Source organism: Poecilia latipinna, unplaced genomic scaffold (genome assembly GCF_001443285.1).
Source record: "Poecilia latipinna isolate Pla-1442-1.1 unplaced genomic scaffold, P_latipinna-1.0 Scaffold1022, whole genome shotgun sequence".
NCBI lineage: Eukaryota > Metazoa > Chordata > Actinopteri > Cyprinodontiformes > Poeciliidae > Poecilia > Poecilia latipinna.
Window position 1 is genome coordinate 145896 of NW_015113638.1, and position 14557 is coordinate 160452.

General features: G+C 38.5%; 1 protein-coding gene across 3 annotated transcripts in view; it reads left to right on the forward strand.

Moving 5' to 3' along the window:
• The window catches only part of ehmt2 (euchromatic histone-lysine N-methyltransferase 2), a 19295-nt gene extending 5481 nt beyond the window's left edge, over positions 1 to 13814 (forward strand). For 2 of the 3 annotated variants that reach the window (XM_015050990.1, XM_015050992.1), the window contains exons 10-28: positions 32 to 118; positions 538 to 674; positions 1605 to 1748; positions 1865 to 2181; positions 3698 to 3928; positions 4693 to 4775; positions 6278 to 6384; positions 6469 to 6591; positions 6685 to 6786; positions 7487 to 7591; positions 8305 to 8459; positions 9633 to 9800; positions 9873 to 10017; positions 10120 to 10197; positions 10429 to 10544; positions 11521 to 11607; positions 11685 to 11763; positions 12012 to 12187; positions 13106 to 13814. In XM_015050990.1, the coding sequence (XP_014906476.1) occupies positions 32 to 118; positions 538 to 674; positions 1605 to 1748; positions 1865 to 2181; positions 3698 to 3928; positions 4693 to 4775; positions 6278 to 6384; positions 6469 to 6591; positions 6685 to 6786; positions 7487 to 7591; positions 8305 to 8459; positions 9633 to 9800; positions 9873 to 10017; positions 10120 to 10197; positions 10429 to 10544; positions 11521 to 11607; positions 11685 to 11763; positions 12012 to 12187; positions 13106 to 13286 (2621 nt within the window). In that variant the 3' untranslated portion in view covers positions 13287 to 13814. The remainder of the gene's footprint in view (positions 1 to 31; positions 119 to 537; positions 675 to 1604; positions 1749 to 1864; positions 2182 to 3697; positions 3929 to 4692; positions 4776 to 6277; positions 6385 to 6468; positions 6592 to 6684; positions 6787 to 7486; positions 7592 to 8304; positions 8460 to 9632; positions 9801 to 9872; positions 10018 to 10119; positions 10198 to 10428; positions 10545 to 11520; positions 11608 to 11684; positions 11764 to 12011; positions 12188 to 13105) is intronic. The other variant, XM_015050991.1, reaches the window with a different exon arrangement.
• The last annotated feature ends 743 nt before the right edge of the window (positions 13815 to 14557 follow it).

Sequence of the window (14557 nt, forward strand, 5' to 3'; positions counted from 1 at the left end):
ATGATTTTTGTATCTATATTTTGTTTTTCAGCAGAAAGGTCTGCAGAATACACAGAGGTTCCTTTGGGTGATTTGGACATCGCTGCTGCTGACAGTCTGACTCTTTCCCCTCCTGCTGGTCGGTTATTAAATGTTACTGTCTCTTTAAATTGTGGACCACATAAAAGGCTCTTATGCAAACAGTCAAATTAGCTGGAAAAACATTTCCTTATCTGATCAGCTGATAGATTTATTCAAATATGCTCGTCTTCAGTCAGTGTTTACAAAGAAAATAACAGATGGGATCCACTTTTAGACTTTTAGATGTGAAATTATTCAGTCTGTCTGGTACAGATTAGTAAAAATATTACTTAATCTTCACAATCAGATCAGCATCCTTTAATTTTTCTGTTCAAATATTTGGTAAAAAGTTATTAATTGTACAAAATAAATACAAAATGACTAGATTAAATGTTTTTTCTGGCTATAAATAGTGTAGAATATATTTCTAGTCTTTATTTTTTGTTGTTTGCGGTTAAATGTGAAATGTCTCTGCAGATGGAAGCGAAGCAGGGGACATGGAGCGGCTGGAGGAGCTTCCTCTGTGCAGCTGCAGGATGGAGGCTCCTCGAGTCGACAGCACCAGCCAGCGGGTCAGCAGACAGTGCATGGCAACAGAAAGCCTCAACGGAGAGGTTCGTCCAGCTGATACCTGACAGGAACACGCATCCTCATCCAGTTTATTATTTACTCTAGTAGCGCTTTGAGAAACGGACTAGACTGAAAAGAGGCAAACTAGGAGCCATTGTCCAAAGATATACCAATAAGGGACCAAATAAAGGCAAATGATCAGAAGGAACTGAAGCATTAGATGCAAATCTGAAGAAATTCAGCAGCCCAAAAAAGGAAGGACAACCAAGAATTTTCTGTTTTTTAGAAAACATGGGAAAAAAATCTGTTTTTGTATTTCCTTTTGAGTTTCTACTTCTTCTAATTTGCAACACGTTTATGTTTTCTGGTGTCTATGAAACAAAAATGTTGCGTCATAATTGGCGCCGTTTCCTAGCAACCCCAGCGAAACCCAGCCTGTCACCTAGCTGACCTCCAGCACATTTGATCAGCTGGTTTTACTGCTGTACAATGGCTGCTGGAAAAGACAAGTGTTTTGTTGCTGGCTTACCATCCAGAATCCACTTGCTGTAGTCCTGTTGGTTGTACAGGACGCTCTACTAATGCTTTTCAAAGATATATGGTTGCATAACTGTGCGTCTTTTTGCCGCCACTTTCATGTGTGAGTGTAAACGTTGATTTGAGAGGCGTGGCCAGCAGTAGCTAATTTGGACTTAAAGTGACGAGATGGCCTAAAACAGGTCATTATGAAAGGATCTTAAGATACTGAGCAGATTAAAATCTCATTATCTAAGAATGATTGTATGTAAAAATGTAATGAACATGTCTTGTATCGCTCATAGATCTAACTTGTTCAAGGAAGCAAAATAGTTCATCCTTCATAATAATAAATTTGAAATGTTTAGTTCTGCCACTTTGTAAAAGTAGCTCAGGTAGTTAAATATAATCAAAAGTCTTAAATTCAGTCTGCCGGCTCCTCTGTCGCTGGGTTTCAGCTCCAGGCTTGCACCAACTGGACCATGAAAGCAGAGACGATGCGGCCGTCCAGCCGGATTCCCCTTATGGTTCTGTGTGACGTCCATCGCTCCCACATGGTGAAACACCACTGCTGTCCTGGCTGTGGGTACTTCTGCATAGCAGTAAGTGTGAACCTGTGGGTGGAGGGTAAAATTAGGATTCCTTCCTCCTCCTTGTTTCTTATCACATCTTTTTGTGTTTCAATCTGATTTGTTTCAAATCTCCCCTCCTCTCTCAGGGCACTTTTCTGGAATGCTGCCCGGACCAGCGGATCGCTCATCGCTTCCACCGCGGCTGTGTGACCGTACTGAGCGGCGGCCGCAGCAAGGCCAACGGCGGCGGGATGCTTTTCTGTCCGCACTGTGGGGAAGACGCCTCAGAGGCCCAGGAGATCATCATCCCCTCCTTGGCATCAACCTCTGCAACCACGGTGGTCACCATGTCGGCCTCCTCCACAACCACGCCCTCCCTGCCCCCGTCAGCCCCGACGGCACCCTCTCTCACTGCCTCAACAGGAGGGATGAAGGACGGGAAGATGCCTGAAAGGCCTGTCAGGTACAATATTTTACTGAAATATTCTACAAACATGATTTTAGCCATTTGTTAAAATTATAATTATGTTGTGATATAAGAAAGACAATCTGTGAAAGCCGGTTCACCACAAAATAGCCTGACACAAATGCTAAGGCTAGGTAGCACAGCCACAGATGACAATGCGTAAACAGTTTTTCTGTAACGGTAAGTTGTTTCTCCACCTTTATCCCATTGAGTAGCTTTTACACGAGTTGATTGGCAGCGCAAAGACCCGCCTCCTGGCTCTGATTGGTTGTTTTTGACTGGGAGCGGAACATTTCTTCAGACGGCAGTAGCAGCTCAGGGAGCTTGATTTTTTTCTTCACAGATTATCTGTCTCATATTGCACTGTCAGGACATAGTCATAGTTTTAACAAATATGTAAAAAAAAAAAACCACACACACACCGCAGCCTTAAAGGTGAAATCTAAAACTTTATCCAGATTGTCTGTGCATCCTTAAAAAATCTTGAATTCATGTATCTAAAATTAAGGCCTTAAAATGTCTGAAATTCTTTTGGGGGAAATCCCGTCAATTCTCTTAAATTTTGTCGTGGTGGGATTATTTAATCCGGCATAATTCTACCTTCATTTTTCAGGCAGATGTTTCAGTCATGCACAGACATCGTCATTATGTTCTGTGACTTGAGGCTACAGCTAGTTAGCTGCTAATGAACCCTCACTTTTTTTTGGCGTCTGTCGCACATTCAGTTTCACCACAAATCTGGAACCAACTTCCAGAAAACTGCAAAACAGCTGAAACACTGAGTGCCTTTACATCACGGCTGCTTTTGAGCCATTATGTTGACCAACATATTTGGTTTGTATTGATGATTTTAATGACGGTACTCAACAAAATGCAATGTTTATTACTGGTTTTAAAATTGGTGACTCTTTTATGTTTTTATTGCGTTTTTATGATTTATGGCACTTTGAACTGCTTTGTTGTGGAAATATGCTGTACAAATAAACTTGATAGATTGATTGATCATTGGTAAGTGTAACTTTATCGCCACAGAAAACCTGCCAAACCTGATGGTAGGGAACCTAGTGCAGTCGTCCAGCAACTTTCTGTGTTTTTGACTTAAAAAATGTTTAAAGTTGAGAGGAAATTTTAAAATATCACCAGGTAATTATATGCTATTGGAAGACATTATCAACAATACCTTAACACCAACTATGAAGTCTTAAAAACCCCTAAAATAAATAAAATAAGCAAAGCTAAGCCTGGTGGGGGTGCAAGTAAAGCCTGGTGCCCCGCCAGACTTATAATACACTGGGGGAAACCCTGCCCCAGTTGGTTGGACAACGCTGTGATGCTACTTGCTTTATGTGCGAGGAAGCTTAGCACTACCGTATAAAATATGAATTTCTCTTTTGTACATTTCTGTAGTGATACAGGTCTTAAATTTCCTACGCAATGGTCTTGAAAGCGTCTTGAAAAGTCTTATATTTGAGTTGGTGAAAGCTGCAGATTCCCTGTTTTTGTGTCTTCTTAGCGCTCGAATGCGAAGCCACGGCCTGGCAGCTCCCACAGTGGAGCAGCAGCCTCCTCCGCCCGTCCCCTCAGCCACGACTCTGCCTGCTGTTCCTCCAGCGGAGGAGGGAGTGGACAGCGTGGGACCGTCTCTCTGCATGCCTAATGGGAAGTCAGTCAGCCCCAGTGCACTACCACCTGGACCCAGCAGGGCGGCGCTGCAGAAAGCAATTCTCACACAGGAAACAGAAAGGTTAGACTGCATGGATTTAGATTTTAGTACAATGGAGTATTAGGGCCACACTAAAAAAATGAAATTAATGATATATTTATATGTAAATATTATTGTGATAATTAAGTCATAAAATTATTAGAATACAGTAATAATAGAAAATAATTAAATAGAATAAACTTTATTGATTATATTTTATAATTACATCATTCTAATAATTTTATGACTTTCTTCTCATAATAATTAAATATTATATATGTACATATATGCTCTACCTATGTCATATTTACATTATATTATATATGTATATTACATATTTATATATGTAATATGTGAGTAATATATATGTAAATATTATAATAGGTACATAATATAGTATAATATATTAAAATATAACTTTTTTTTACCTTTATACGCATTGTCTCATTGAGATTATAAATCTTATTTACAAGACAGAAAAGTTTAACATTTATTCTCATAATTGAATTGTTTAGTATTTTATTATTTATTAGTATGCACCTAATGTTCTGTACTTTTAGAAACATATTGAGAGTTAATTTTTGGAGTGTCAATGTGAAATTGTGCAGAATTAAAATATTTTTGCTAAAATCTGTTTAATTGGGGGAAAGTTGTTTTTTGCACACATAATAATAATTTCACATACACATATGTTGCATTAGAGGCATGTAAACGTTGTTGTCGTCCAGAAAAAGTAAAAAAAAAAAAAAAAAAAGAAAACACATTTTCTTTACTATTTCTGATCAAAACCGCTCTTTCTGAACCAGGAGGAAGAAACTGAGGTTCCACCCGCGGCAGCTGTATCCTGCTGCAAAGCAAGGAGAGGTCCAGCGAGTGCTGCTGATGCTGAGTGAGTGGCATACCATAATAAGCACTGTAAAAGAAAAATCAACATATGTCACAAATATCTGAAAGGGTCATCTGTTTTCAGCCGTTAAAACGGTTTGAACCGTTGTTAAACATGCCATAACATGTTTTTCCGAGCCGTCTTTAAACGCACCATGAGCGTAGCGACGCTAACTCCTTCTTACACCGAGTGGAGACATTTTGCTGAGTATTTCTGCATGGTGTGTGTCAGAAACATTACACAGTTTTTTCCAAATGCTGTAAGTTAAGTAATGATGCTAAATGATGCCAGTATGTCATGCTAATCTAGTTAGCAATAATGTTAGCAATAATGCTCATGTTGTTACATCCCTTGTTAGCTAGTTAATGCCAGGAATAAACCAAATCTTTCATTACATTCTTTAATTTCTGTACAGAAGTTGTGCTCACTGTTGCTTTCTACATATTTAAAATCTTTATTGCCACAATAGAAAGAGCAAAAGGTCAGGGAGGAGACATTAGCCCAGAGACCAGCAGCAGAGACGATGGTGCAGATAAGGAGAGGTAATTACATCTGCTGCAGGGAGAAGCCAGGCAGGCATCAGGAGAAGTTTATTTATTTGGTCTGCTGACCTTTAACCCACCAGAGAGGCTCTTTACAGCTGCAGTTTGTAACTTTATACAAATATTTGTTTTTAGAGATTTGTCACCAAGTTGTGGCAGATAATCTGTGAAACGATCGATCGCCTCCACCTCCTCCCTGAGCTGCTATTGCTGTCTGAAGAAATGCACCGCTCCCGACCAAAAACAACCAATCAGGGACAGGAGGAGGGTCTTAGTGCTGTCAGTCAACCTCATGTACTCGCTGCTAAATGTAAATAAAACAACTCACCGCGACTGGAAAACCTAGCTTTAGCATTCATGACATGCTCTGCTGTTTATGGGCTTTATGGGTGGAGGGGTTGAGCAACGCCAACATGGGCTGATTGACAGCACTAAGACCCTCCTCCTGGCTCTGATTGGTTGTTTCTAGTTAGCATTGGGAGCTGACACATATAATTGTTTAAAAAATTGACGTCCTCTGCCTTCTCGCAAACTATAAACAACCGATCAGAGTCAGAAGGAGAATCTTAGCGCTGTCAATCACAATCTCATGTAGTGCTGCTCATCCCTTCTCCTCCCTCCCCCTTGCTCTCTATTAGGATGCAGCTAGCAAATCCTGTCATGAATGATAATGCTAGTTAGCATAGCCACTGATGACAGCAGAGAAATGGTTTTCTGTAACAGTAAGTAGTTTCTTTTAGCAGCGAGTACATGAGGTTGATTGACAGCGCTAAGACCCGCCTCCTGTCTCTGATTGGTTGTTTCTGGTGTATTTCTTCTGAAGGCAATAAAAGCTAAAGGAGGAAGTCGACGAGATTGATTTTGTAAAAGATTATTATTTCAACAAATATGCAGAAAATCTATAATTTATAAAATTTACGGCAAAAAGAGCATGAAGTTAATTTGTGTTTCTCTGTCTTCCAGTGGAGGGAATCGATCCAACGTACCAGCCTGAGTCTCAGAACCGACGTTCAGCTCTCCACGCTGCAGCCCAGAGAGGCCTGCTGGAGGTCTGCTACATGCTGATACAGGTTAATAAACGCGGCAGCCTGCTGGTCATCCACAGGTTTTAGCACCCAGCTAACTAACCTCCTGTTGTGGTTTAATGGCGCCAGGCTGGAGCTCAGGTTGATGCCAAAGACAAAGACCTGAGGACTCCTCTGCTGGAAGCCGTGATCAATAATCACGTTGATGTGGCTCGTTACCTGATCCAGAACGGCGCCTGCGTTTATCATGTTGTGAGTATCCGTGCTCACATTTCGCATTTACACTGGATTTTTGCTGTTGTTGTTGTTGTGGTTTCAGCCACTTTGTTTGTGTTTCTTTACCAGGAGGAGGATGGATACACTGGCCTCCACCACGCAGCCAAGCTGGGGAACCTGGAAATCGTTAATATGCTTCTGGAGACCGGCCAGGTGGACGTAAACGCTCAGGTGGGAGCAGAACTACAATCATTAACCTCAGTCACAAAATATTTTTATTTATAGTGGATATTTTAAAAATATATAAGATTATTAAAGCACCTTCCACACTCATTTGCAATTATTATTCACATTAATGTATGAAAGTCCAACTTTTAAAGGAGCAGTGCTTTGAAAATCGACTTTTTAAGCTTTATGTCACGTTGTAATGTGTTGCTCTGATTCTTTCATGCATGTTTGAGAAATCCTTTAATCTCCATGGCAACCACTCAGCAAACACCTGGGTGGACGTAGCCCCGCCTTCAAGGCGCTGCTCCTCCTTCACTCAGCTCCTTCAGACTAGCCAGTATCAATTAGCAAACACTTGGTGGAACTGCGCTGAGCTCGTTATCTGAGCTACTTCTTAGAGAGACGCTAGCAAAAACTTTATAAAAGAGTTAATAGAGGAGTCATGTTGTGATGAAGGCAGAGTTTTTAAAGAGACAATGACCCAATTTCAAGGCCTTAAATAACAAAGTCAGATTTCTTTAAGTCATATTTGTTAAATATAGCATTTTTATAACAACTGAAGTGCCTAGAAAATACATAATACTGCCCTTTAATGTTTATTTCTTCATTAATAAACGTTAAAGTACCATTAATCCAACAGATTAATATCTAATATTTCAGAAATTTGATATAAACACAAACAGGTTTGGTTCTCCAATTTCAGGACAACGGTGGTTGGACACCGATCATCTGGGCTGCAGAGCACAAACACGTTCAAGTGATCAAATCGTTGCTGAACAGAGGAGCCGACGTCTCAATTAAAGACAAGGTGAGTGTTTAAAAAATAAAGTATGTTTTTAAATGAGAAACTGAATGTGAGAGAGCCTCAGCTGGTGTTTAAAGGCAACATAAGATGGATTTTCTGCTTGAATCTTCATGATTTCTTTGGCACTTTAGTATAAAACAGAATTACTTGCTTCCCAAAAAATATATAATTTCCATTTAACCCTTTCATGCATAGCGGTCACTGCAGTAAAAGCCATTTTCTTGTGGATTTTTATAACATAAATACACACACACCACTGAAGTGGACACTAGTGCATCATACAATACACTGCCAACTACTGGCCATCAGCTGCAACTGCAAGAAGATTTAGTTAAATCCAATATGGCGGACAGACGAAAAAGCCTGTTGACCAACTCAGGAAAACCCCGTCCCTCCTTCTGTTGTAGACAACTGTAGCAGGCAGAAGAAATGTTGTGACATCAAGTAACCCCTAAAGACTAAATACTACTGATGTTTTCTCCAAACAACAGCTTTTTATTTGGAGAAAATTACAACAGAAAAAAATCCTACAATTTTCTTTCTTCTTTTTTTTTTTTACAAAAAACTTTTTCCAACTTTTTTTATGCCCTAAGAAAATCGCCAACACTTTAGAAAAAAAAATCCAGTCATAGATGCTGATAGTTCATGGTTAAGTTCCTAACATTGGGAGGTTTGGCTCCTGGATATCGGTGGATAAGTTCTTTGCTGTGCTGCAGGAGCTGAACGTGTGTCTCCACTGGGCGGCGTACGCCGGGAACATCGACATCGCAGAGCTGGTACTGAACTCCGGCTGCTCCCTATCCTCGGTTAACGTGCATGGAGACACGCCGCTGCACATCGCCGCCAGAGAGGGATATCTGGAGTGTGTGACGTGAGTTCACATAATGCAACCAGCGATTATTCTCACCATTAACTGGCACATTCTGCAGACTTTTCATTTAATTACTGAAGATAATTTCATACGAGATTAGAAATACGTTATTTTTGTTGTTGTTTAGAAATTAAATTTCCTTTTATAAATAAGAAAATAAACATTTTATTGCCTAAATGTAACACCATAGCTTCCTTTAGTGATCATTTGCAGGAAGGGATACATCTGCAGCTAAAAATAACTTTCTGTTTGACTTATCGTCATCACATCATAGTGATAATCTGTTGACTATTTTTTGGATTTACACATTAATATCCAGGTATAAAAAAGTGTGAAATAGGAGATTTATTATGTTTTTACAGAATTTGAACCAAGTGAAGCTAAAACGATTCCACTTGGTTTTGGGTTTTTTTTTCATCATAAATGTAAAGGTTTAAATATGTTTTTATAATTTTGGCTCTGATTGTGTTGTTCCTTCAGCCAAGTAACTTTTTTTAAGTCTATTTACTCTAGTTAAGGATTATTAGATTACTAAATTAGTTTGACGGTTATTTCAATAGTTGATTAATCACGATTAATCATTTCAGCCCTACTAATTGGTATGTTAATCGGTTTTGATAAAGGGACATGCCCCATATCTCCTTTTGCATCTTATTTCAATAATCGATTAATCACAAATCGAGATCTAATGTTTCTCCGACTATCAGGGTAAATATGATTAAAAAATAAACAGTCTGTCAGTTTATTAATGTAAAAACGTAAATGTCGGCTGAAATGTTATTTCTAATTTTATTTTACAATTCTGAAAGCTAAGAGTTTTTTTAAATCTTAAATGCAGAATGTATATGTATACATTTTACAGCTTTGACTTAATTACTGCTCTGATTGTGTTGTTCTTTCAGCAACACAATCTCACTTTAGTCCAGCTAACGATTAATCGATTACTAAATTAGTTTGCCAATTATTTCAATAATCAATTAATCACGAATGTTACTCCAACTACCTGGGTAAATATTGACTCCAAAAGAAACAATCTGTGGGATTATTAGATGTGAAAACGATCAACAATTAATCAATTTCTAAATTAGTTGTGGATTACTTCAATAATCGATTAATCACGATTAATCGATTGAGCCTCACACTTTAAACTTGAGCTTTTCTTGCTTTCTGCAGGTTGTTTTTGTCGAGAGGTGCGGACATCGATATCATGAACAGGGAGGGCGACACGCCGCTCAGCCTCGCCCGGCCCGACACGCCCGTCTGGGTTTCGCTACAGATCAACAGGAAGCTGCGCAGAGGAATCGCCAACCGGCTGATCCGGACAGAGCGAATCATCTGCAGGTTTGTTTCCTCCCAGCTTCACAGAGTTTTCTGCTCTTCGCTCGTTGAACGACGATTTGTTGTCGGTCGCAGTGACGTGGCGCAGGGCTACGAAAACATACCGATCCCCTGCGTGAACGCCGTGGACGACGAAGGATGTCCGTCGGATTATAAATACGTTTCTGAAAACTGCGAGACGTCAGCAATGAACATAGATCGAAACATCACACACTTACAGGTGACTTCATTTTATTTTACATTCATTTTGTATAAAAACTTTCATGTTTTTTGGTTTGGCTGTAATAAACACAAAGTTTCCTTCTACTTTTGGTGTTTGTAGCATTGTAGCTGCACTGACGACTGCTCTTCCAGTAACTGCCTCTGTGGGCAGCTGAGCATCCGCTGCTGGTATGACAAGGTAAACACCTGCTGCAGCATCTCAGGAGTTATCCTTTATTACTTAAACTCACATTTTATAAAACTAAACAGTAAAACTTTGCTGCTGTTTGGACTGTTTCAAGCTAGTTTTGGTATCTTCTCTCATCTTACTTTCTGTTTTTAATGCAGTACTAAAAGTTTTACGTCAGATTAAATGTGAAACTTTATCTGATTGAATTATTTTATGTTTTTTTCTCATTTCTGTCTGCAGGATCAACGGCTGCTTCAGGAATTCAACAAAATCGAACCTCCTCTCATCTTCGAATGCAACATGGCGTGTTCGTGTTATCGGACGTGCAAGAACAGAGTCGTCCAAGCGGGAATAAAGTAACTACCACAGATTACAGATTATTAATCTGCAGGGTTTCTGACAAACAGATCCTACAAGCAGCAGCATGGTGACTGTTTTCAGTAGTTTAAGGAAAACCAGAAAACATTTGAAGTATTTTACACATCTGGATAAGTTTGGAAAACTGAAAACTCAGATTCAGGTTCATTCATGTCCCAATTAAGTAGGAAATGTTCAGTTTTTCTTTTCTCTTATCTTTTCTTCCTTCTTTCTTTGATTATTTTTCCTTTTCTTTCTTTGTTTTACACTTCCATTCTTACATTATCTTTTTTTATATTTTTCTTTCTTTGATTTTCTTTGTTTCTTTTTTCTTAGAATCTCATTTTTTCTTTTTGTCTGTTTTTCTCTTTATTTGCTTCTTTGTTTCTTTGCTTATTTCTTTTGCTTTATTTTTCAGTTTGTTTTTCTTTTTTCTTTGCTTTTTTCTGTTCGTCTATTTCTTTGTTTCTTCTTTCCATATCCCTCTTTCTGTCTTTCCTTGCTTGTTTCTTTATCTGATTCTTTCTTTTGTTCTTTCATTATTAGTTTTTCTTTCTTTGTTTTTCTCTTTCTTTGCTTCTTTTTTGCTTCATTTTTCTGATTCTTTGTTTTTGAGCTTTTTTATTTTTTACTTCTTTCTTTCTTTCTTTTTCTGTTCCTTTTTTTCTTTTTTCGACTGACTTTTTTTCATTGATTGATTCATCCGTCCATCCGTAACTCCATCCGTCTGTCCTTCAATCTTTAACTGTCCATCCATCCATCCATCCATCCATCCATCCATCCATCCATCCATCCATCCATCCATCCATCCATCCATCCATCGCTTCGTGTTTTGTTTTCACAGATTTTTTTAAACTCTTTACAGACAAACATTAACATCTAAATCAGAAAAGAAATTTAGACTTGGAAAACGTACAGAAGAGTCAAAAGGAGACAGACGACCTCTCTGCTGACCTCTGACCTTTTGTCTCTCAGAGTCCGCCTGCAGCTGTACAGGACGGAGAAGATGGGCTGGGGAGTCCGAGCGATGCAGGACATTCCTCAGGGCAGCTTCATCTGCGAGTACGAGAAGCGTTCACTACTCGTCTGCCTTCCTGCTTTGCAGAACGTAACAAAACGTTTTTCCTCTTCAAACTCAGATATGTGGGAGAGCTGATCTCTGACGCCGAGGCTGATGTTCGAGAAGACGACTCCTACTTGTTTGACCTCGACAACAAGGTAAACCAGACGGAGATAAATATTTTTTTATGAAAATAAAACAAGCCTGACCCTTGTATTTTGTTGTAGAGTTGACCTGAATAAATAGAAACAAATGGAAACTCAAGAAGTGCATTCATAAAAAAAAAAAAAAAAAATCCAAAAATTTCATCTTTAAAAAACAAAAATTAAATTAATTGATTAAATCAAGTTCTATAATCTCAAGAGATTTGCTTTTGCAATCCCAATTTCTGTTTTTTCCTCTGAAGGACGGGGAGGTTTACTGCATAGACGCACGTTACTACGGCAACATCAGTCGCTTCATCAACCACCTGTGTGACCCAAACCTCATCCCGGTGCGCGTGTTCATGCTGCATCAGGACCTGCGCTTCCCTCGCATCGCCTTCTTCAGCTCCAGAGACATCCTGAGTGGACAGGAACTGGGGTGAGACGACAATTTACGGCCTTTTCACGTCTCTGACGAGTAATAAGAACGACATTCTTCGTTTAGGTCGAAGAAAAAATTAACCTTTTGCCAAAAAATCTCAGAAATATTCTGGACAAAACAAGAGGTTGAAATGTCAAAAACTTATCAGAAATTTTTAGATTATTCTCAGAAATATTCTAAACAAAAAATTAACATTTCTGAAATTGAAAATTTTAAAAATTGCCAGAAAAAAAACATGGAAATTTTATGAGTTTCAAAGGAAATGTCCATGTTTTTTCTCAAAATCTTTTGAGATGTAGCTCAAAATTTGAGTCTTTTCTAGCAAATTTTACACTTATAAGATGTTTCAGGACAAAACATGAACATTTTTGAGATTACCGTCAATTTTTTTTTCTGGCTAATTTTCAACTTTTCAAACTCACAAATTTCCATGTTTTTCCTAGAATATTTCTAATCACAAAATTTCAGGTTTATTTAGCAAATTTTTGACTTTTCAAACTCAAGAATTTCCATACTTTTCTTCAAACTTTTCTGATTATTCTAAAAATGTTATTTTTTTATTCTTTTATCATTTCCAATTTTGAAACTCAGAAATGTACAAGTTTTTTCTAGAAAANTTTAGAAATTAATCTCAAAATTTCTGTTTTTCTAACAACTTTTAAATGTTTCAAACTCTTTTTTTCAGGGGGTTTTTCTCAAATTTTTCTGAGATTAATCTAAAAATCTGATTTTTTTCTAGCACATTTTTGACTCTTCAAACTCAGAAATTTTCACGTTTTTCTCCTGAAAAACTCAAACTTTCCTTTTCTATTCCTTTTGTTTCTTGTTTTTTGGTAGGAATGTAATCCTGTTTTATATATATATCTCTACGATGTCCATAACACGCCGTCGTAAATAAGTGACGTTTGTCTTCAGGTTTGACTACGGCGACCGCTTCTGGGACATTAAGAGCAAGTACTTCACGTGTCAGTGTGGGTCGGAGAAGTGTAAGCACTCTGCAGAGGCCATCGCTCTGGAGCAGAGCAGGCTGGCCCGGATGGACGCCTGCTCGGAATCGGGAGCCGACTGCGGGATGACCTTCATGGGAAACTCTTAAAACACTTAAGCCACCGGGCCTTCGGATCAAACCCTGCTACGTTTACACGTGCACACAGTCGACTGTAGAAGTGGGGCTTTGACGGTTTTGTGGTGCTGTCATGTTTTACATTTTCCTAAAGCTGTCACTTTATTACGTTCACTATTGCAGAAATCATAACCTTTACATTTTAAAGGACCAGGCTTTAAACGGTTTTACAAAATCTACAGATCTCATGATAGTTGTGTGTGTAGTCATGTTGGTGTTGCAGAAAATATACCAGAAACAAACGTTTGTGCTGGAGGCCTTCATCACCCGCTCATTTATATGTGAAAGTCTTTTATATCCGCACTCTTCCTGTTGTGCCAACCAACTCAAGGCTTTGTGGCAAAAACATGAACATCAACTGAAGGCCTTTCGGGACTCATAAAGGAACTTATTGTGTCCGTTTGTGGATGGATGCTTGTGGTAGTTTAATTGTCTGTATTATTTTTTATACATGTTGTTTCTTCTGTCACTTGTAGTGAAATAAAACGGCAAAAGAGTTTATTTTTGGGATTTTGTTATTGTATATATTTATACTGTCAGCAGGGGGCGTTAGAATTATCTTTTGACAGGCTGGATAAGGTTAGAGATGTGTTAATTGGAAAGATCTCTCACTCTGAGTCATTATCATTATTGCGGTTTTTCATACACTTTTTAAACAAAGTCGGATCAGATACATCAGGGATGTCCAAAGTGTGGCCCGGGGGCCAATTGTGACCCTAGAAATGACTTTGATCGGACCCCCGATCACAAATTAAGAAGGGTAAAAATTTGGCCATTAAAATAGAAAACAAATGATGAGCCCAAGAATTTTGAAATTGTTTTTCTTTTAATAAGGTAACAGTTCAAACAGGTTTTTATGTTTATGGATTTAGATTTCATGAAAAAGTTTATTACTGTTGACACACTGCTATGGAATAGGATTAGTGCCAAAATTCTGACTTTAATTTGAGAATTTTTATCAAAATTCAAAAAATTGTTCCTCAGAATTTTGATTTGAATTACAAAATTCAATTTATGTTTTTAGACTTATAAGATTAAAATCACAATTCTTTTTTCTAGGCCCCCCCTCCACCTCCCCAGTATTCCTCTGTAAACAATTCAGATTAAGAAATTAGTTCATGATCAACAATATCTCTTCTGTGGCTTATGTTCAGTCTCCATGGTAACCAGAGTCTCCATGGTAACCAGAGTAACCCATCCATCCATCCATTTTCTGAACACCCTTGTCCCTCAGTGGGGTCGGG